Source organism: Bos taurus, chromosome 8, assembly GCF_002263795.3.
Source record: "Bos taurus isolate L1 Dominette 01449 registration number 42190680 breed Hereford chromosome 8, ARS-UCD2.0, whole genome shotgun sequence".
NCBI classification, from domain to species: Eukaryota; Metazoa; Chordata; class Mammalia; order Artiodactyla; family Bovidae; genus Bos; species Bos taurus.
Window position 1 is genome coordinate 76,537,306 of NC_037335.1, and position 24,551 is coordinate 76,561,856.

The 24,551-nt window shown below is 42.9% G+C and overlaps 1 protein-coding gene across 2 annotated transcripts in view; it reads right to left on the reverse strand.

Moving 5' to 3' along the window:
* Positions 1 to 24,551, reverse strand: part of FRMD3 (FERM domain containing 3) — a 343,971-nt gene that overhangs the window by 107,697 nt on the left and 211,723 nt on the right. For both annotated transcript variants that reach the window (XM_024995823.2, XM_024995822.2), the window contains exons 4-6: positions 20,258 to 20,336; positions 14,534 to 14,631; positions 8,447 to 8,570 (exon numbers count right to left, since the gene is read on the reverse strand). In XM_024995823.2, the coding sequence (XP_024851591.1) occupies positions 8,447 to 8,570; positions 14,534 to 14,631; positions 20,258 to 20,336 (301 nt within the window). The remainder of the gene's footprint in view (positions 1 to 8,446; positions 8,571 to 14,533; positions 14,632 to 20,257; positions 20,337 to 24,551) is intronic.

Below are 24,551 nucleotides of genomic sequence, written 5' to 3' on the forward strand. Positions count from 1 at the left end.
CAGCCCACCAGGCTCCCCCGTCCCTGGGATTCTCCAGGCAAGAACACTGGAGTGGGTTGCCATTTCCCTCTCCAATGCATGAAAGTAAAAAGTGAAAGTGAAGTCGCTCAGTCATGTCCGACTCTTAGCAACCCCATGGACTACAGCTTACCAGGCTCCTCCATCCATGGATTTTCCAGGCAAGAGTACTGGAGTGGGGTGCCATTGCCTTCTCCAAATTAAAGCTATGGATGACCAATAAAAAAATTCAGAAGCAAGTTACTTGTTGCTTCATGAATATTGTTTTCAGGTAGAATCTTTCAAAAACATCAGGCCATGGAGCACGTAGATGATGAAGAGGCTTCCAGCTTGTTGGAGAAGCAGCTGAAGATCACTGGGCTAGGTAGGTCATCTGACACTTTTACAGTTTCTGCTACATAGTTATTCTTCAACAAATATTTGCTGCATGAAGGGATGGACAGATATGTGGATGGATAGATGGATGGATGGATCATGGATGGGTGTGTGGATAGAAGAATGGATAAATACACTTATAATTTCATCAAAAGTTCAAAATGTCTTTGATTCTATGCATAATTTAGAACCACATGTCAAGGGTAATCAAAGAGTATAAGTGATGACTGAGTCCAGCTTTTAATACTACCCCTCTGTCCTTCTTCAAAGCTGTGTTGTACTTCCATGACATTGCTTTCTCCCTTCAAGTCACCTTAGCCAGATTTCATCTGTATAAGAAATGTTGATGGATTGGGTGCACACATCATTTCTCCCTGGCCGAGGAGCCTGGCAAGCTATAGTCCATAGGGTTGCAAGAGTCAGACACGACTTAGCGCTATCTTTCTTCTTTTTTTTCTTTCTTTCTTTCTTTCAAGGCTTTCTAGAAATGTCCCTGACTCTAAGCCACATAATACAAAGATTTAGAAGTCACTCAGTCATGTCCGACTCTTTGCGACCCCGTGGACTGTAGCCCACCAGGCTCCTCCGTCCATGGGATTCTCCAGGCAAGAACACTGGAGAGGGTTGCCATTTCCTTCTCCAGGGGATCTTCCCAACCCAGGGATTGAACCCGGGTCTCCCGCATTGCGGGCAGACGCTTTAACCTCTGAGCTACCAGGGAAGCCCTTCAGGAGAAGCATTTGATGCCAAATCATTCCATCTTCCCATTCCTAAGAAGAGTATTACACCAGAGAATGAAAATGGATTTGATAACCTACCAGAGATAGGGAGAGGGGTGGCAGGGAGAGAGAGAAAGGTAAGTAGAAAGAGATTCAGGGGCAGGGTTAGGGAGGAGGAAGGTAGAGGGAGGGAGGAAGGGAGGAAAGGAGATTCTAGGCTTTTGGAATGAGAGCCTTGAGAACGGAAAGGATACAGGGCAAGGGGAAAGAGGGATGACAGAGCAAAAGCACATTTTAAGAAAGATTGGGGTTGTAAAATAATCTGACATTTCCCCTCTTCCTTTTAAACAGTAAACATTCTTCTCAAAACTGTACAAAATAGTTTCCTAAGAGGGCTCTTGTAAACTACTAATTGGAAGCACAGGTAGAGGGTCCTTCCATAGCAGGGCACTTATTTCTGGAAAGCTAGACATTTTCGATATTATAAATCCTTGCCAGGAAGCCAGGGCACATGATTTACACAGAATGTGAGTTCTGAGAAATAAAAAGAGATAACGAGTCTGTTTAAAATACACCCAGTGTCATCATTACTTCCAGCACAAAACACACTGTATTAGATCATTACGGGGATGGCTAATCCAATCATTTTTATGTTCTTTAAGGCAAGGAATACACCATCAAACCACCTCACTGCCAACTGAGATTTCTGAATATTTAAAAGCTGATGTCTTGTGACTGGAACTGATTCAAAAATCTTGGCTTCTAACAAGAAACCTGATGAACTGGTATTGAGAGGATTAGCTGAGTAGAAACTCCAGGAAAAACTTCAGGGAAGCCTATCAGGGTTCCTGAGAGTAAAGTCATTCTTATTCTTGATCTTCAACCCCCTCCAAGCACCCTCAGAGCTAATGCAGAGGTCATCCCTCTTAACCCAGATGGTTGGGATTAAAGCTGTGGCAAACAGAAACCAAGAGGGTAAAACATAACTCACATCCCCAGGGATTGTGGGGGCTCCCAACGTAGTGCTGGTGGTAAAGAACCAGCCTGCCAGCGCAGGAGACATAAGAGACACGGGTTCGATCCCTGGGTTGGGAAGATCCCCTGGAAAAGGAAATGGCAACCCATTCCAGTATTCTTGCCTGGGAAATCCCATGGACAGAGGAGCATGGTGGGCTACAGTCCATGGGGTCGCAAACAGTCGGACACAACAGCACATACACCCAGCAGGGATTATGGCAATGGCGTCCTCCAGCCACCAGAGGGCTCTAGAAAGAGGAATATCCTATTTCTAAGCAGTCCTATTGCTAGAATCTCATCTCTGCATACCAACTTCAAAATGTATAAATCATGAGCTCATTTCTTATACCAAATTTTAAAAACAAATATGGATCTTTTTGCCTTAAAATTATCTTCAGAGTCAGGATTTGTTGTTCAGCCACCCAGTCGTATCTGACTCTTTGTGACCTCATGGACTGCAGCACACCAGGCTTCACTGTCCTTCACCATCTCCTGGAGCTTGCTCAAACATCCTGAGTCGGTGATGCCATCCAACCAGAGTCAGGATAGTGAAGAAAAAATTGATTCTAGATCTGTTCTGAAAAGTCAGTGTTAGTCACTCAGTCATGTCTGACACTTTGCAACCCCAGGGACTGTCCTCTGTCCATGGAATTCTCCAGGCAAGAATACTGGACTGGGTAGCCATTCCCTTCTCCAGGGGATCTTCCTGACCCAGGGATTGAACCCATGTCTCTTGCATTGTAGGCAGATTCTTTACTATCTGAGGCACCAGGGAACTCAGGTATTTAAAACAGGTCAGTGAACTAGAACCCATGGATCAAATCTGGTCCACAATCTGTTTTGTCAATAAGGTTTTAGTGAATCACCACTCACTCATTTATGTATTGTCTATGTCACTGTACAGAAGCAGAGTTGAGCGGATGCAATGGAGACCATACAGCCCAAAGAGCCAAACAAATTCATTAACTACACCTGATCTAAAAGAAGCATTTGCCTTCAGCAAGTTTTAGCACTGACATATATTTAAAAATGTGAATGATACGTATCTACATTCTTTAGTTCAGAGGACATTAAGAAGCCCAAAGATGCTTTTACAAAAAATCTTTCTAAATAAACCTCTGTCAGCTATATGCCTACTGCTGCTGCTGCTAAGTCACTTCAGTCACGTCCGACTCTGTGTGACCCCATAGACAGCAGCCCACCAGGCTCCCCCGTCCCTGGGATTCTCCAGGCAAGAACACTGGAGTGGGTTGCCATTTCCTTCTCCGATTCATGAAAGTGAAAAGTGAAAGTGAAGTCACTCAGTCATGTCTGACTCTTAGTGACCCCATGGACTGCAGCCTACCAGGCTCCTCCGTCCATGGGATTTTCCAGGCAAGAGTACTGGAGTGGGGTGCCATTGCCCTCTCCAATATACCTACTAGAATGGCCAAAATCCACAACACTGAAAACACCAAATGCTGGTAAAGATTGTGGAACAACAAGAACTCATGGCTGGTGGGAATGCAAAATGGCACAGCCAACTTGGAAGACAGTTTGGCAGTTCTTACAAAATTAAATATACTCTTACCATACAATCCAACAATCATGCTTCCTGATATTTACCCAAAGGAGATGAAAATTTATGCCCACACAAAAGCCTGCCCATGGACGATTATAATAACTTTATTCATAATTTCCAAAACTTGAAAGCAACCATATGTTCTAGGTAAAAGGATAAATAAACTGTGGTACATACAACAGAATATTATTCAGCAGTAGAAAGAAATGAGCTATCAATAGAAAGACAAGCAGGAATCGTAAGTACATACTGCTTAGTGAAAGAAGCTAATTTGAAAAGGCTGCATACTATAAGGTTTCAACTACATGACATTCTAGAAAAGGCAAAACTATGGAGACAGGTAACAGATCAGTGGTTGCCAGAGGTTAGGGAGGGATGAATAAGGCAGAGCACAGAATATGTTCAGGGCAGTGAAAATTTTCTATATGCTATTATAATCATGGATATATGTTATTATACTGTTGTCCAAATCCACAGAATGTACAACCTCAAGGGTTAACCCTAAAGTATATGGACTGTGCATAATACCTACAAATCAATGTAGTTTCATCTGTTATAACAAATGTACCACTCTGGTGGGGGATGGACATAGATATGGGGGAAGTTGTACAAGTAGAGAGGCAGGGAATATAGAGGAAATCTGTATACTTTCCTCCTCTTAATTCTAATGTGAAACTAAAACTCTTCTAAAAAATAAAGTCTATTAAAACAAAAACTCTATTAGTCAATGAGATTGTGAAGGCCATTAAGAGATGTTTGCCAGCTGTTTCCACTTCACACCTTCTGGACACCTGAATCAGAACTGCACTTCCTGGCTGTTGTGTTGGGGCTTCCCTGGTGGCTCCGATGGTAAAGGATCCACTTGCAGTGCAGGAGATTCGGGGTCGATCCCTGGGTTGGGAAGATCCTCAGGAGAAGGGAATGGCTACCCACTCCAGTATTCTTGCCTGGAGAACTCCATGGACAGATGAGCCTGGCGGGCTGTTGAGTGGGGCCATGTGACTAGTTCTGACACAGTGGATAAGCAGAAGTGACATGTATCACTTCCAAGCTAAAGCAGGGCTTTCCACAGCTCTCTTTTTCCTGGCAAATCCAAGCTCGTGACTGCCCTAAGTGCCAATGATGAACCAAGTCCCCCAGCTGACCTCTCATGGGTGTACATCAGAGCAAGAAACAAACGTTTCTTGTTCTAACCCACTGAGCTTTTAGGAGTTGTTTCCTCAGGAAAATCTAGCTTACCTTGACTGATACAAAGATGATCAATAATTGCAGTATTACACTTGCAAAACTATGTCTTCTCCCCTCTGTCAGTCAGTGATGTGGCACATTTGAAGAGGCAAAGCTGACCCATGAACTTCATTCACAAATCTCTTCAACATCTAAAAGAGTCTAAGCACATAGTCCAAGCAGACTCTTACTAAAATCTTGGCCTTATATTTTCAAGCACCTCAAAATTCTGGAGTCTTTCTCTCTCTCTTTCTTCCCCCTAAAGAACTCTCTTATTAAGGTCTGTCTATCAAGCCACCTTGGGTCCACCTTCAAGTGCTGTGTAGCCTCCTAAGAAGGAAAGATTTTCCTCTCTGATTAATTTTCTCTCAAGAATCACAACTTTAGTCCTTCCACAGAGAGCATAGGAGGAGAATGATTCTAATCAAGTAAAAAGGCTGGAGAAGGTTGTGAACCCCCAGAATTAGTACTGTTTATCTGGCAAATCATGGTCCTTTTGTTAGTGTCTGAGAGTCTCTTTTGCCATCTCTTTTGTTTTCTTTCTTGATTTTTTCAGAAAATGGGTAGGAGCGGAACATTATTGGGAGGACCCTTCAAACCCCAACAAAGGCCAACTGGAAACCTTTCAGAAAGTTTCCATAATGACAGATCATTGATCATGCTTTATCCCTTTGTTGTGTGGGACGGTCACAGGTGTTGTGATAACCATGGAGAGTAAGATAGTAACACCCTGGTGCAGCCTCACCAAGTCACAGACGGGTCTCTACCATCTATGACTCTTTCCGGGCACTCTCAGGTTTGCAGAGCAGTCCAGCCAAAGGTCCAGTTCCCACACAAGAAGATCAATACGTTCATGACCTGTGCACAAAGGGCTTGCTGATCCCCAGGGTCACCTCCAGTCTCTGCAGCAAGTTCCCAGCCAATTCTAAAAGCCCCTTCTCTTCTACCTTATCAGCTTGGCTGCTCTTCTTATCTTCTCATCAAACTTGAAATCTCTCTCTGCTGCACTGATTCATAAACATATGTCTACTTAAGGAGAAAAAGGAGCAAAAACACACAGGAAAATATCCTCTGAATCTCTCTTTGCAATATCACATGATTTGTGGCTGTTTCATCCTCCACACATACAACATTGACTTCTTCACAAGGGCCATCTGGGCATTACAAATGTGTCACAACACAGCAAAGCAGTGTTGGCCAAGCCGTGGCATCTACTTCTGGGATCTACAAACCACAGCTGACTGCTGATGCTCTATATTCTCTAGATGCATGATGACTACTTTCAGGGTTATCAACAAATTCAGGAGCTGGCACAAGGTCCAATCTACAGCTTTCTGATTACAAAAAGCAATCTGGAATCTTCTTTAATCCACTCATTTACTCATGAAACTCAGTAGGTCACCAAGTCTTGCTTCAATGTCTCTCAAGACATTGTCTTTAGTTTTTTCTACTCCTATTCTTGTGAGGTCCCCAGCATGTGTACTGGATGACAGAACTAACTGGTTCTCCTATCACAGTCTCCACCCTCACCATGGTGATCACTGCAGAACATCCATATGACTACCAGGTTGCCTTCTGGCTGCTCAGCCCAGGGGATAAGAGCATCGGGTGTTAGTGTCAGGTAAGAACAAGGTTCAAGTCCAGACTCTGCTACTAACAAGTCCTTCACTCCAGGCTGTGCTTTCTTCACCTCAGATGGGGAACAACAATGGAACCTACCTCGTAGAGTTCGGGAAGACTGAGTGGGGTGATGTATGTTAGGCACTTAGCATAGTATTTTGGCATCCAGTAAGAGCTCAACAAACATTTATTATCATATGTTCCAAGCATCTGAGGCCCTGCAAATTATGTTCAGAGCAGACTGTTGCACCTCCTTTCACTATTAAGCTGCACAGTGGCTGTGACTCCTTCGTCCCAAGGGTCTCACCCTGTGCTGCTCACATGCTGCTGGTCCACAGCCCTCATGGCAACACTGTGCTAGGTTGTTTCAGTTGCGTTGGACTCCTTGTGACCCCACGGACTGCAGCCTGCCAGGCTCCTCTGTCCATGGGATTCTTCAGGTAAGAATACTGGAGTGAGGTGCCATGCCCTCACGGGATCTTCCTGACCTAGGGATCAAACTTGTGGAATCTCGTGCATCTTCTGCATCACAGGCAGATTCTTTACCCCTAAGCCACCCGGGAAGCCCCACGGCAACATCAGGACTTTACTTTTACCTCCAGCCTGCTAGTCCCCGAAATGTAGAAAGAGTAGGCAGATGGTCATATTTTCAACAAAACTTGCATTAGGAGACGATACCCTAAAATTACCCCTAGAAAAGGTATGTTAGTTTCTGAAATCGGTACAATTTCTTGATGTCTAATCATCTTTATCTCTTAAGAACAAAGGTCTTACTAAAGCAGAACTTTTAAGGCCCACATATACAGTCTTCTCAAACTCACCAGAAGGGGGAGTGCCTGCATAAAGCAGGATCTCGGCACTCCCTCTCAAGGGGACAGTTATTTGTTCCAGGGCTCATAATCCAATGACATTAGAGAGATAGATAGATAGATAGAGATAATTACCAGGATCCCAGAAGGTGGAAGCACCTCAGTACTTGTAGTTCTTCATCCATACTTGTCATATCACAGCCCATGCTTGCTATTATTATCAAAATGAATTCCCTGTTATTTGCAGGAATCTAAGTTCTAGTTACTAGAATACCTGAGTTACCTGGATTCCAAACTGGTGATGATTCCTATCCATGCTTCATTCCTTCCTGTTAGCCTATGCATAATACAAGTACCACAATACTCAAAAGCCTGGAGCTAGGCCGCCTGGACTCAAATCCTGCCTGTATCACTTGCTAGCTGTGTGATCTTTGGTAAAATGTTTAACCTCTCTGCGCTTCAGTTCCCTCAACTGTAGAATGGAAGAACCATGGGACCTATTTCCTGGACTACTGCAAAGATTAAATGAACCAATATGTACAAGTACTTAGAATAGTGTCCGTTACACAGTGAATAAATACTGTATGTGATTTTGCTCTTTTTAATGGTACTACTCTGTAGTTAACAATCATCCTAGAGCCTCACAGACAAGGCAAAGAGAAGCAGACACTGAATCTGTTATCTTGAAAGCAGCTCAGTAAAGGAAACCTTGCCAATGGATTCTATTCTATTAATTCTTGGGGTCAAAATTTCTGTAAAGACCACTGGACAGGGGAGAGGCAATGCAAAGTTCAAAACAGAAAGGATTACTTAATTATCCTAGATTTCACTTTCAGAAACTCAGGGTAGTCAAAACCCATAAGAAAATATATGGCTCTAATAATTGCTGATGGTTCATAAACAGCCACCCAGGGGACCCCACATTATTGAGACTGTCATTGATGGGGGACCTTGCCAGTGCCCAGAAATATTGCCCTGCCACCTGAAACAGTCTGCCCCCACATTACAAATATTTTTAGTTCACGACATGATTTCCACATTCCCTGTAGTATGAATACTTTCTCACCTCTATCATTCCTACGAACGTCTACCGCTATTACCTGAGTTCATTTTTATGGATTTCCACTATTTTTCTTTCCAGCTTCTGTGACTGCTTGGGGAAAATCTCAAATTCACTGATGTAATTCTCAGGATGCTCATCAGGATCGTAATCACCAAGCTCAGCTGTAACCAATAAAAAATAAACAGAAAGATTAAAAACAACAAAAACAGGATATACATGGAATGGCTCCTGCCACCCAAAAGAAGAGAGTGGAACAAGCTCACGCAACAAAATGTGTTTGTCTCTATGGAAAGACTACAGCCTGAGTGTCTAGAAGGTCATATTCTAGTTTAGATTTAGCTGTGTGATCTTGGACACTTGTTGAATGAACTCTCTGAGTCTCATTTTCTTCAACTATACAGTAAAGGAATCTAAATAGTTGTTTCTCAGTGGGGCACTATTGGCATTTAGGGAAATAAACAATTCTTTATTGTTTCAGACCTTCCAAGGTATGAGCTCAACCATTGAGCACTCCCACCCTTCAGGTTCTAGGTGGTGGTGGCACACCCACTATTGTGAACACCCAAAATGCCTCCCAATATTTCCAAGTGTTCCCCATGATAGGAGTGTTACCACCTGTATTTGGAACCCACTGAGTGTTCCTCAAGCCTCCTTTCATAGCTAATTTTCTCTGAGTCAAAGAATTCCCTGACTGGAGCTGCTTTACTCTGAGATTTGTGCAGGTGTGGCCCATTCAATGAAAAAAATCAAAACATAAAGGACCCAAGAGGATTTATTTATTTAAAAATAAATGGATTGCTCTTCAAATTAAAGAGAGCGTGTCTAAGTATGGCTGAGCATCCCTGATTAAGGTTTCTTTAAGGTTTCTGGGTTCTAATACAGGGTTCCTGCAGAGGATCTTTAGGGGTAAAAAGAAATGCCTGCACATTTCTGAGCACCCAGAAGGTCTATGAGAAGATGGACTAAGGATGAGCACTGACCACAGCCTGAAGCAGCAAAGGGGCTGTTCTTGCAATGGGAGTACATTCTACTGATTCCACAAGCTTTCTAAGAAAAATGAGCCAGAAGAGGCAAGCCTCTCAGGCAGAAATAGCCCAGGAAAGTAAATTAAAGGTGGTGGGAAAACTGTATTGGAGGAACTTGATCATCAACATGACTTTGAAGTAGATAGAAATCAATATGCCTTGAGCACATCTGCAAAATCACATCCAACTCTGTAATTTGCATCTACTGTCCCTGTACTGTTGAATCATCTAATGATGGTAAAAGGACAAAACAGGGAGGAAAGCAAAGCTCTTTAAAGCTTCTCAATAGAGTTCAAATTACAGTACAACCTAAATGCACAAGACATGAGGAAGGACTTTCAAACTAAGATCCCAAATGTCATCAGCCACAGAGGGGAAATTGATTAATTTGATCATATCAATATTAAAACATTTCACTAATATAGTCAAAATAATAAGTTGAAATAACATATCTGCAAAATAGAAATCAGACAAAGGCTAATATCTAGAATAAAGAAAAAAAATTCCTACAAATCTATAAGTAAGTGGGGAGGAATTCCAATAGGAAAAGGTGAAGGAATGTCAACAGCCAATTCACAGAAGGGGAAACCCAAAGAGCTCATGTATGGAGAGTTGCTCAAACTCATCAGTGCTGAGGGGGCTATGCAAACCAAAACTCGAAGATGTCACTTTATACTTATAAGATTAACAAAAAGTTTAGTAAGTCAGATGATTCTATGTGTTGGCCGGAACATGAAGAAATAGAAGTGCTTATGACATATTTGAAGATTCTTGATGCATGCAGCTCTTCTAGAGAGCAAGCCCAGAGTATTTAGTCTAATCTTACAACCCAGCAAGCCCATTTCTGGGCATATATTCTAGAAAAACTCTAGGTGCAACAAAAGATATGGGGCAACTTGGGTGTTCATTACTGCTGAGAGCAGTAAATAGCACAAGGGCAATGTACCCCACTGGACTCTCTGCAGCAATTCAAAGCAACAAAATAGAACTATACCCAGAAATGTGAGTAGATTCCCCAGGGTTCTGAGCATAAAAAGGAAGGATTAAATATAGCCCTATTTAATTTATGAAACTTAAGAATATATACACACAAAATAATACTAATCATTTTACAAGGATGTTATGTCAAGTCAATGACATACAAGAATCCAGTTGTTGCCTTTAGGAATGAAAATAAAGACTAATGAAAAAAAAGGAAACTCAACCAATAGGTGGGCCAATGGGACCAGGGATGAAAGTGAGCCACCAACTAGTGATTAACTCAATCTAATCTTCAAAAAAAACCCACCCATAACATACCGCCACATATAAACACACACACATACACATGACCCCTGTGAGCTGGCTATGGACCCCAAAATTTAGGAAATGGTATAACTCAGAGCCTACTTTTCCATAGGGAGTGGATCACTGATAGTAAACTGTGCCACACCCAATGCAAATGTCAGCTTGCACAGTGGTTAGTAGCATTGTCTGTGCTTATGCAGTTTTGTGTTGCATTTGTATTGTTCGTGGTGGGTACTTCTCCTTTCAGGAAAACTTGTGAGATACAATGGCCTTGTACTGCCAAACACAGCAAATAAGTAGCCTGGCAAACTAAGAGAAGGAACGCCATGGAACCTGCACAGGGTTGCTGACAAGGTAAATGTCAACGTCTGCCCCGTCACTTGCCCTGCTTTCTAGTTCTTTGAAGCTTATCTTTAACTTTGACTTCACCTGAAGCAAAAGCTTATGAATGATTAAGCTCATTTAAAATTCTGTTTTCCATCCCAAGAGGAGTTGGGTAAGCAGCATGTGGTTCTCTCCTGCGCATGGTATTGAGGGCAAGGTTACAACAAATAACATACGCACATGGGCTGGCATGTGAGAATGTAAAATTAAAATAAAAGAGAATTTAATTGTCAGCAAAATCCAAAGAGCTGAAGCCAAATGATGAATGTGATCAGAAGATGGCAAAATAGGTATTGACTTTAAAGGGCACACAGGGCAGTGGCACTTCCCTTCTTTGGGGAGAGCTTGTTCCAAAAGAACTTGAGATACAAGACATTACAGCTCCAGGGTCGACTTCTTCAGAAAACTTCCCTCACCACCCTTGCTTGATGAGGGGCCGCTTGATGGGATCAGAGTGGGGACCCCCTGTGTCCCTCTATGTAGACACTGAGACACCATCAAAACTTCCTGTTTACCTGTCTGCCCCTACCCCTCAAAGGGACTTCACAAAACAATGTCTGCCACCTAGGAGTGTCCAATAAATGCTTGGAGAACACATGGATGAGGGAGTAAACCAATCACTCTTTCCCAGGTACAGAGATAGAGCATACTCTGGTGCAATTTATGCAAGTGCCCTGCTTCAATTAACATAGTGGAGAATTTACTATGTGCCAGACACAGGGGTACTGCAGTGAAAAAGACTCCCAGAGTCCCACTTCCATGAAATTTAGATTCTACATAAGAGGCGATGCATAATAAGCCCCCAACCAACTTAACAAGATAATTTCTGATATAAGTGCTTATTAAAAGACAACAAAACAGAGACACTAGAAAGAATAATGTGCAGAGAGAGGTTCCTTTAATAGTCCAGGAAGACTTCTTGGAGGAAGTGACATCTAACACAGTTCTGAATAGCTAGAAGGAACCACAGACCCACAGGGATTGGACATCCAGGAGTAGGAGATAAGATCAGTAATCCTGACATGTTACTGTTTTGCAGAAGGAACAGGAAAAGATGTGTACCAAGAAAGGCCAAAAATAGATCCCTACGGCTTTGTGTGTTTGTTTTGCAATTTTCATTATGAAAGACAATGCAAAGCATGCATTGAAAATACTCACATTCAGTGTGTACAGGTAGCAGACTCTGGGTGGCTGCCTGTTTTATATACTCAGAACATTCTGAAAGCTTAAAACATGCTCCTTCAAAGAATGTTAGCAAACAAGATGCCAATAAAGAGTCACATGCCCTCAGCTTTCTAATCCTTTACTCCCCATTTCCTATCACTCTGAAAGCATAAGCAGTTCTGACAAAGCAGATCTTTATCTGCATTTGTAACGATCTCCAAGGCTGTTGTAATAACTCCCCCAGCCACAGAGAGTTTTATGAATCCAGCTTTTACTGGATTTGCTACAAATGGCCTGTGGACACCACTGCGTTTTTGAGCTAAAAGGCTTCTTTGAGGTCTGCCAGTCCATTTCCAACTCTACTCTCCAGACAGCATCTGTGAGTGTGGCCACTGATAATAGCAACGAGGGATGAAATGGGACCCTGATCATCTGGATGGGGGCTTTGTGGTTTTATCTCAAACATAAAACAGGATGGAGAGTTTCCCATTACAGATCCATATTGAGCTTGCCCTTGGAGAATTGACCATGATTCACTAATGCTTAAATGCGTTCTGAAACACTCACAGGCTAGTCTGCTGCTCAGATTAGTATTGATTTGCTTTTCCTTTATGGAAGACAGTGCACCCTAACCAGGAACTTGCAGTCTTCACAGGAAAGAACCATGGGGTTCGAACATTCTTTAGCTCTGTGTATGAGAGGCAGCTTTCAGAAGCACGCACTCCACCTTGGAGGAGATGGAAGGACTAAATCTCATCAGGGTATCACCGTCATCCTGATTTTAAACTTGAATGTCTCCAAGGGTTTTAACAGTGCTGCCAAAACCTGCTGAGCAGCACTATGTTGCTCCCAGAGGAAGGGGAAAAGCAACACAGATAAACTTCAGATTTCTCAAAGAGTGCGCACACCCAGAAACAGGGTCCTAGGAACCATTTCGCAGCACTGAGCATCCCCTGGGGACAGTGGTGAGTGACAGTGAAACCCCAGGAGAATGATGGGGGTTTCTCTTAAGCTGTGAATGAAGCCTGGAATTGTGATCAGACAGGTGACTGTCATGAACCACTTATGACCCCATCATAAGCTCCTTCATTATTTCAGATCCTTTATAAGGGTGACATGCTCATTTGGTAATCTCTCTCTCACCCCCTTCCCTCCTTCTTCCTTCCTTCCCTCCCCCCTCTCTCTTTCTCTCTCCCTCTCTCTGCATCCCTCCTCTCTTCTCCTAGTTCCCTTCCCCACCCTCCCTTTCTCTCATAAACATGTCATCAGCATCCAAGCTACAAATGGCTGGAACACCTGAGTCCCTCCAAACAGGCCCAGCTGCCTCCCGGCAGGCCCAGGGGAACAGAACATCTGAGTCATTCTCCACGTGTGTCCCGAGCCCTTCCCCATGGCAATGCATTGCCTTGGGTCCTGGAGACTGCCTTCCCTCCAACAACTTTTTCTTACAGGTAGAAACAAATGAAAACCAACCTTGGGTCCTAAGTGTCTGCCACTTCCCACTAAGTGTTTGTCACTTCCCTCGGGGGCCTGTTCAACCCTCAGACTAAGTCTCATGAAATCATCATGCAGCAGTGAAGGAGGTATGACCACCTCTTTCAATATACGAAGACATTAAAGCTTAAAGAGTTTAAATCACTTGTCTGTGGTGAAATAACCAGGAAATGGGAATTCAGGCTCAAACTGAGAAATGACAGACTGTGAGCCTGGGGTTCTCCTCACCACGCTATGTGACTGTTGTAAAGCTGAAGAATTAGATATGGTACACATATATACACATACTACACATGTGGATATGCCTGTATAAATGCCTTGACATTTCATCAAGGCATTCATCAAAGGTTTGAAATGACACCTGTTTGACACCAGCCTTCCTGGACACAGATCGCCCGCTCAATATACCCAGCATACCCCACACTTGGTGTTTGGAGCTCAGGGCATAGAAGACCCCATAATCTTTCAGAGCTTGTTATAAAGTCATGCATTCCATCCCCTTCGAAACAGAGACTCTGAGCTCTCCCTTGGGACCTTGAGGACTCTGTTCATGCAGAGGCCCCTGGGACCACAACAGCCCACCTTCCACCAGGACCCCAGGGGCTTGGGAGGGAAGGAGGGGGGCTCTACTGCTGACCACCCAGCCCTGACTGGCCTCCAACCATGACACGGACAGGATGAGCACAGGCTGGGGAGGAGAGAGGCTCTGAACAGCCGAAGCTCTGCTGTCCCGTACAACAGTGGGGATGCGCAGCTGGGCCCACACTTACCTTGAACGATACAAGCACCCAGGTAGGCAGCATCCGAAAAGGAGCAGAGCAGTCGACCATGGAAAATATCTCTTTTAATTTGCAGGTACAAAAGGTATCTGCAATGAAAAAGGAGAAAGAGTTGCCATAAGTTTTGGCTGAGGCCTGGAAGAAGCAGAAGGATTGTGTATCTTTAATCCACCTGGGTCCCCAGAACCCTACTTGCGCTGCTTGGAGGGCAAGCAGAGGAAAACTGGGAGGGGCCCCCAGAGTTCGGAAAACTTGAAGTGTCTGCAGCCACTTCCAAGAGAGACGGGGAGGACAGAGGAGAGCCACGGGGCCTAGCAGCCACCGTCCCTGGGAGAAAAGTCCCACACAATGACAACCACAGACACCCTCGCCCCCACCGGCACTTCAGGTACAGGTTGCCCGAGCTCTTGGTGGAATGAGGAGTCAGGAAACACACTCAGTCTTACAGAGACTAGTCCCACTCAATCAACCTTGAAAAGACGTGGTTACAAGGCCAGGAAGCCAGCTTATTCTCAGTGAGAGCTGTCATCTGTTTAGTATCCTCTCCTGCCATCTTCTCCAGGTCAGACAAACCTGATTCTGAGTGACAGGGGCTGGGGTGAGGGGTCGAGGAGCAGAGGACAGAAGGTGCTGGCTCCCGTGGAAGGGTCAGCACCGTGCAGCTCCAGCATCGCAGAGACTCATTGAGAGGTAAAATCCTTTGAATTTTAATGTTGCAGCAAACTCTATTTTTGAAAACACTGTAGAGCCAAACAAAAAAAATATGCCTGGCTCGATTCAGCTGGGGATGGGTGGGGGGCGGGGTGTCAGCTTGCCACTCCTAGCTCAGGTCATGTCACCACTGTCTCCTCTGTTCCTCCACGCCAATCATGCCCTCTTCAGATCTCCTCCTATTTCTTAGCTGGATTGATTCTTTCATTGAAGGGTCAGGCCTAGGGTCCTTATCTCTGACTAAAGTAACTTTACAGACGTTGCAGATTCTTTCTGCTTATTTTACAGTTTAAGTCGCAGAGATCAACCTTTTTCTTCTTTCCAGGTTCCTGAGGCCAGGTACGGGCAGCACCCCATCGGTCCCAGTCACTACCTCCAGAGCTCAAACAATCTCATCTTTTACTCAGCCTGAAGCTGAAGCTCCAGGATTTTGGCCACTTGATGCAAACAGCCAACTCGCTGGAAAAGTCCCTGATGCTAGGAAAGATTGAGGGCAGAAGGAGAGGAGGGCATCAGAGGATGAGATGGCTGGATGGCATCAATGATACAATGGACACGAACTTGGGCAAACTCTGGGAGATGGTGAGAGACAGGGAGGTTTGGCGTGTTGCAGTCCATGGCATCGCAAAGAGTCAGACATGACTGAGCAACTGAATGACAACAAAGCAGCTTCATGCACAGCCCCACTTAGAGAGCCTGCCTGAAGTGCTCAGACCATTCAGGTGCTGCCAGCCCACCTAGTCCCATCCCAGAGCACTGGAGCTCACCATCTCCTGACTCAGGGATGCACTGATGGGTTCAGTGGCTCCCTGGTGGTTCCATCTGATGAATCTTTACCTCACACCTGCTTTAGGCCCTGACAGTGCTAGGCACTGGGGACACCGTGGAGGCTCAAGTGACACTTTCTGTCCCCAGCTTTGTATGGAATTGTGTGCAGGGCATAAAGGTAGTCCCTAATAAATTTCCTGTCTGGGTTACTGTGAATTTTGTCAAAGGACCCATTTTGTCAAGGACCCAGAGTATCTCCTTAAACTGACACCTTTCACACTTTAGTGAGCTTGTGAATTACCCAGAGATCCTGTTAGAATGTGGATTCTGGTTCCGTAGGTCTGGGTGAGGCCCAAGAGTCCAGATTTCTAATAAGCTCCCCGGTGATGCTGAGCTGCAGGCGTATGGATCACACTTGAGTAAAAAGGTTCTAAACCAGAGGTTCTCATCCTGACTGCATATCAGAATTACACGGGGGAGCTTTTAGACAATACCAGCATGGATCCTACCCAGACCTAATTAAATCAGAATCTTATTCCTCACCAAAACGTGTACATGAGTTTTCATAGCTGCATTCTTCATCATAGCAAAGCCGAATGCCCATCAACTTATGAAAGGATAAAGAAAAGTGGTATATCCGTATAATGTAATATTATTGACTCATAAAAGGAAGGAAGTACCTACTGATTCCTGCTACAACAGGGATGAAACTTGAAAACATTAAGCTAAGTGAAAAGTCAGACATAAAAGGTGTATGGACCACATATTGTATGATTCCATTTGTATAAAATTTTCACAATAGACCAGTCTACAGACTCAGAAATGTAGCTTCATAACTGCCAGGGGCTGAGGGGAGGGGAGAATGGGAAGGACTGCTTGAGTACTCGGTTTGCTGCTGGGGTGATAAAAATGTTGTGGAAGGGGATCACAGTGATGGTGACACAACTCTGGGAACATACCAACCCCCCTGAACTGTATGCTCTAATATCTACCTAAGGGAACTAATGCTTTTGAAAATCCAATTGCCTTTGAAGTGGTGGTTCTTGGAGGAGGGCATGGCAACCCACTCCAGTATTCTTGCCTTGAGAATCCCCATGGACAGAGGAGCCTGGTCAGCTGTAGTCCATGGGGTTGCAAAGAGTTGGACATGACTGAGTCACTAAGCACAGCACAGCACAGCTGTTCTTAAATTTTAACCTGCTTTACAATTACCTGCAAAGTCACTTCAGTTGTGTCTGACTCTCTGAGACCCTGTGGACCATAGCTTGCCAAACTCCTCTGTCCATGGGATTCTCCATGCAAGAACACTGGACTGGGTTTCCATTTCCCTCTCCAACAATTACCTGGAGTGCTTATGAAACTATAGATTGCAGGACCCCATCCCAGGCCTGGGGCAGAGACCAAGTTCCCAGGTGACGCTGTTGCTGTTAATTCAGTGACCTGACTTTGAGGACCAAGGCCCTTGACTATTCAGAATACCAGGGTTGTGCGAATACTTGAGATGATGAAATCTTTCTTAAAGATTTTAAACTGCCAGGCTGAATGCCATCAAGTTTCTTTGCTACATGCTGAATGTATACATTAAACCAAAAGCATTCCTTTCCACGTTTTGGTGAGTTTAGCAGTGAAAAATGGTTTCAAATAAATATTCACTCATAAATCAGAGGTTTGGGTTCTGATCCCATAACTCAGATATTGCGTCTGATGAAAGCTTCCTGAGAAAGAAAATCAGCTTTCACAACAGCTGAGATTGGGTCCTTACTCAAATTAGCAAACTCTAGAAATAATCATGGATTATTATGGGTTCCACATAATCCACTGAGCCTTGCAAATGGCTTCAGGTTCAGATACTCATTTTTTAATGTAACAGTCACCAAAAAACAACAATAATAATGCATTTACATGTAGTCTCACCCCTCCCTGCATGAAAGAATTAAGCAATGAAAACACAAGAGGATCGGGGTCACACATTATTATGTACCATTGGTGATACACTTCTCCATCTAGTATGAATTTAAAGATGGTTCTTACCAAAACATTTTAAAGCAATATGCTTTTATTACACTCAATTGTATATAGCATTTACCTAAAGCCCTAGGAATCTAAAAGATTGTAAGGTGACGGTGTAAATGGAGAGATAAAAAGGTTAAAAAATGATTTCAAATGTCCTTCTTGCTGAGTATTCTTGTTGTTTTGCTCTTTTAAAACTGCTTTTCTTTCTCAGTGTTTATTTACACCTAAGCCTGGTCATAAATGTGATCTTAGCGTCTCATTTATTAACTTCTTAAATTTTAGATTAATTTATGATAAAATAACTTATCAAACAAGAAAAACTAAACTCTTTCGAGATAGGGTTTAAACCTAAGTATCTGAGTCATTCCATAGTTTGCAGATTCCTTTCAAATTCTAAGGACAGTGTTAACTCAGAAAAGCCCATTTCTACCTGTGCAAGGACACAGTATTATCTTAATTTCCATCAGAGACATAAAAATGTTCCACTATTAATACCTTAGCTATTCAGACAAAAGTAGGAAAATGCTAGCAAATTTAACTGAGAGGGATTTAACTGGAGTTAGTGACTAAAACTTTGTACCCTTTTACTTTCAAAAGGGGCTTTTCTCAATGTCAACAACAAAAAACACATCCTTAATTTATATTGTGATACATACTCAGTTTTTATCCTCCAGAAAAGATTTTAAAGCAAACAAGTGACAAAAGTGAGCCATTTTGGCCCCCTGATGCAATAACGCCTGGCATGAGTATTTGATTTGATCTTCCTAATTACACTGTTAGCACCCAGAGGGGAGGACAAATATCTCCAATATGTCTCTCTCTCTATTTATTTAAGTAGCTCATACAGCCCTTGCAGATAGCAGAACTGAGGAAGAACTTAACAAATAAATGATTAAATTTTCAAGCCAAAAGCAGGCTGAAGCCACATACAATTTGATTCTATTTGCATGAAATGTCCAAAACAGGTAAACCCATAGAGACAGAAAGCAGATGAGTGGTTTCCTGGGCCAGGGAATGAGAGAGTGAGTAGTAACTGCTCATGGGTATGAGCTTTCTGGGGGTCAGAGGGATGATGACATGCTCTGGAACTAGATAATGGTGATGGTTGCCCAACATGTTGAATGTGCTTAATGGCACTGAATTGTACACTTTGAAACAACAAAAAATAATTTGTTATGTGAATTTTATCTTAATTTTTAAAAAAGGCAGGCCAGATTGCAAAATGCCAACCACCACTTACAATGTCCATCATCTCCTTTCCCCTGCATACCCTGCCCCACCCCTAAGCACAAACCTCCACCAACGGCTATGCACAAATTACTAATAGAGAAAGGCTCCCTTCCAACGTCACCCTTTGCCACTATGGTGGAGCCTGACTGGCCCCTCATGGATAATAAGATGGCACAACCCCCAAGAACCCTACACGTGCCTCTGCACACAATGATCAGGGCCAACTGCCTTTGCTTCTCTTCTGCGCTTGGACCCACACAGATTATTCTGAGAGAAGACTAGATGCAAAGACTTTTTGCAGTCATCAAATTAAAGCCTCATTAAGAACTAAGCATCAAATCAAAGCCTCATTAAGAACTAAGCACTAAGAGCATGGGCTCTTCTTTATACACTGAGTAGGCCCTCCTGGGACCCTGCTCAGTGGCACTGCCAAGGCTGCTTGTGGAACCTCCAGAAAGTAGACTATTTGCGCGTGGCCGCGGCAGAAGGAGACAAGAAGTGGGGGGAGGCCCAAGAACTAGAAAATGCAAATAGCTGGGCTGAGAACACTCTACAAGGAGAGGGTAGCTGGCTCCACGGTTGGTCGTTTAGCAAGTGGAATGTGGGATGACAAACATTCCATTCTGTCAAGGGATCTTTTCCCTTCCAGAAAATCTTAGATCCCCAGGATAAGTCCCAGGGGCTGCACTAGCTATGAATTTGCCCATATGCTAAAGACAGTCATCTTCTGTTTATTTTTAGCAACCCACTGTCAGATGTTTTCAGGGAGCAGCTCCTCCTTATCCCCACTGCTTTTTGGCACAGTTAATTACACTCCTAATGACAACGGTTTGAAAAATCCCAAGACAATTAAGTGCAAGAGAAACAATGCCAAGCCAAATACTGAGCTGAGGCGTCCGCTTGGTGGAGATGCTCTGCTCTAGAAGGAAGACTCAGCGGCCCTGGCTTTGGCTCAAGGGGCACGTTAAACACACAAACAAACAAACAAAATACCTGGTGAGCTCTTCTTTAATCTTCAAGGGTTCATGTGGGTAGAATTTCACTCTAAAGCACATGGTGTATGGTGGATGAGCTGAAACATCATAAAGAAAAAGCATGAGAAAAGCAGCAAAAGACCATGAACTCAAACACACACAGGCGAGTCAGCCATGCAGCCTTCCCCACTCTAGCCTGGGGGGAGTGGGAGGAGGATTTTCTGAAAGAAGAAACAAAGCAACAGTGACCACAAAACTCAATGGAAATGCTTGACAAGACACCTGAAGCAAACTAGGATACAGGTAACCTAGTCGGTCAGTACAGATTTCCATGTCACGGCTCCTTCCTTCTCTCCAGGCCACAGCTTCAAATAACATTTTCTCTTCCAATTCTTTCCACTCTCTTCTGACACATACATTGTTCCTAAGTACCACTCAGGATTTTGGCCTAGTGAAATATTTTTTTAGCCTGTGAGATGGAAAAATGTCACCACACATGACTAGTTTTCCCAAAGTGATAGTGCCTTTGAACTAAAATCAAGATTCTTAAAATGCAGTCTGCCATGTACAGATTCTACTCTGTATAATTTTAGTATTATTTTAGTGTTATCTATCAATGAGGCAGTCGCTTGCATGAAAAGAAACACTTTTATAACTTCTTGCTTTGTCTGAATCAAGATGGCTATATGTAGACTGAAATTCTGGTTGCGGTTTGTTGATTCTGGAATGTACTAATTGCATTAAAACATCCAGAACTCAATAAGCTCCCAAGGGGATTCTATAGGATTTCTGATACCTTTAATTATAAGACCCCTGTTGACTTGCAATATTAACCTAATAAATGCACACAAGTATAGTAAGATACATTTAGATTTCAGTTCATATACAAAATGAGCATCTTAAAATCAAAGAAGTATGATGATTAGTAGTATTATTTCTATGGACCTGACATTATTATTTGTCTCTGAATCATTATGGTGCTTGAGATCATCTCTGAGTCTACATCCAAATGTGACTATGAAATAGCACTCTCTTCTGTCTCAAATCTTCTTTCATAATAAGCAGGGGTTAAATCACCAGTCAATTCTATAACGTCTGGGACTATTCTGTATGTAGACAAATTCTTTATGTAGAAAGGACTATCAGCATCAAAAATGAATGTATAATGAGGGTAATTTAATCTGGAAAATAATTATTTAAAACAGTTTGGAAGAAAGCATCCAATTCCCAGGAAAACATAGCAGCATCTTGCTGGATATCTCAGGAAAGAAAAACTGATTAAAAATACACACGCACACACACAGGTGTCAGAACCCTTTACTCAACGCTCCACTTCTCCACCAGAAACTAGCAAATTTCTTAACTGAGTTGTTTGACTTAACTGTTTCTTAACTGACCGTGTGTTCCCTACATTTAAGAAAGGGAGCATTTTTCTGGAGTACAAGGGGAAAATGTACACCTCTTATACAGCAAAAAATGAAGAAAAACACAAATGGATTCTTAAGTCATTCATCTTTCACAATATCTAGAAACTCAGTTTTGATTCAAAATACTTTATCTTCACACGTTTCCCAGGTTTTTTTCAATTTGTTTAAATCATCTCTAAAAAATGAAAATTAATAGTGTTTTTAATGATAAAATGTGTCCTTAATAGAAAGATTGAGACAGTTGTTATACAAGCAACAGAACAAAAAAGAAAACAGCATTTTAAAAAGGCTTTTTCTCTTTTCTTTCTTCCTCCTTTTATTAAGGTCCTCAAAATTAATACATGTTTAAGCACAACCAATGAAGCTAGACAGACAGATGATAGAGAGATGAAAGACAGATAGACAGATGGATACTGATAGACAGACAGATGAGCCTTCCCCTTTCACTTTCCTTCCCTTTTGTCTCCATTCCTGCCCTTTCTGTCCCCCAGCTCCCCACCCCACCCCAGACTCTCCAACCACTGTTAACAACCACTTCATCTCTATGCTTCTCCACTTTTGCCATCCTCACACATGATTACACACATAAGTAATTTTTTAATTTATTCTCACAAAATAAGATCATACTATGCATGTTTCTCTTATCTCATTCAACTATCTTGCCCATCCATCTAGGACATTAGGTACAGATCTAAATCACTGTCTATAACAACTGCACAATAGTTCATATGATATACTAGAATTTACTCATCTATTCTTTTTTAATTATTCAGGTTGTTCCAACATTACAATACATGCATTCTGTAATGTATACCATATATATTATTGATATATACAATAGTGAGTTATATCATTAAATGCAAGTGTTTTTATTCCATATATCATTAACTATTTCATATATTGTTAAATATATATATATATTTTAATATAGACTCCCAATATTTCAATTTGGGGGAATAAAATCAGCTGACTGAAGGCAAATAGAGAAAAGGAGGCTCAGAGAAGGTAGACCCAAATGAGAGCTGTCATTTTCTCTTCTACCTGGTCAGCGTATTTCCTTGCCATGCCCTAGGCTGGCTTCAATAGTTATCTGAGCTCATCGGATACAAACAGGGATTTGCACTCCTCCTAAGGGACCACGCAGTGAGGCTCAGAGGTGGTCCCCAGGCAGCCATCTTTGAATTCCATGACTGTAGGCAAGCCTTTCAGCCATCCTTGTTCCAAGACCTGAGGCTTCAGAATGATCTAATGCTTCTTCCACATGGAGAGCCCTTCCATCATTTGAAGACACAGCTCAAGGTCTTTCTGAGCCTTTTCTAAAATAAACATCCTGAGGGACTTGCCTGGTGGTCTGGGGTTAAGAATTTGCTTTACAATGCAAGGGATTTGAGTTCTATCCCTGGTCGGGGAACCAAGATTCCTACATGCTGCGGGGCAACTAAGCCTGTACACCACAACCAGAGAGCCCACCAACCACAACTGCTGTGCCCATGTGCCACAGCTAGAGGAGCTGGCACACTGCAATAAAAAGCTCACACTGCCAAAAAATTAATACAAATAAATATCCCCAGTGCTTGTAACTGCTCCTCATATGGGAGTTTTGAGTGCCCTCACCCTGGATATATTCCTGCCCCCTCTGTGCTTCCTCAAGCCTGGAGCCCCAGCAGTTGCCAGAGCTGCTCAGGTGAGGGGACCATCACAGGCTTCACTTTGAACATAACTGTTGCTCCCTATCAACAGCCTCCTCTCAGTGCTGATTCACTCTGAGTTTACAGCAGACCAACAGCTGTAATTCTTTTCATATATGTTGCTGCTAAGTCAGACAGGAAAAAGTCACTAAGCTCCTGCCATCTCCTCCTCCGTTTTCTGGGATGTGATCATGGAAGAAATTCATACAAGGTTCCAGTGGTAGGCTCACCACTAGATCCCTTATCAGAGAAGGGATGCCAAGCAGCTAGCAGAAAAATCAGGAGGTGGCATTTTTCTTGTTTTTTAGTAATTTTATGTATTTAATTTTTTTTCGTTTTTTTTTAAATTTTATTTTATTTTTAAACTTTACATAATTGTATTAGTTTTGCCAAACATCAAAATGAATCCATCACAGGTATACATGTGCTCCCCCTCCTGAACCCTCCTCCCTCCTCCCTCCCCATACCATCCCTCTGGGTCGTCCCAGTGCACCAGCCCCAAGCATCCAGTATCGTGCATCGAACCTGGACTGGCATCTCGTTTCATACATGATATTTTACATGTTTCAATGCCATTCTCCCAAATCTTCCCACCCTCTCCCTCTCCCACAGAGTCCATAAGACTGTTCCATACATCAGCGTCACTTTTGCTGTCTCGTACACAGGGTTATTGTTATCATCTTTCTAAATTCCATATATATGTGTTAGTATACTGTATTGGTGTTTTTCCTTCTGGCTTACTTCGCTCTGTATAATAGGCTCCAGTTTCATCCACCTCTTTAGAACTGATTCAAATGTATTCTTTTTAATGGCTGAGTAATACTCCATTGTGTATATGTACCACAGCTTTCTTATCCATTCATCTGCTGATGGACATCTAGGTTGCTTCCATGTCCTGGCTATATTATAAACAGTGCTGCGATGAACATTGGGGTACACGTGTCTCTTTCCCTTCTGGTTTCTATGTATTAATTTTTGACTGGGTTGGGTCTACAGGCTTTTCTCTAGTTATGGAGAGCAGGGGCTACTCACTAGTTGTGGTGCTAGCTTCTCATTGCAGAGGCTTCTCTTGCTGCAGAGCACAGGCTCTAGGGTGCTTAGGCTTTAGTAGTTGCCACTCCTGGGCTCTAGAGCACAGGCTCAATAGTTGTGGTGCACAGGCTTAGTTGTGCTTTATAGCATACAGGATCTTGCCAGA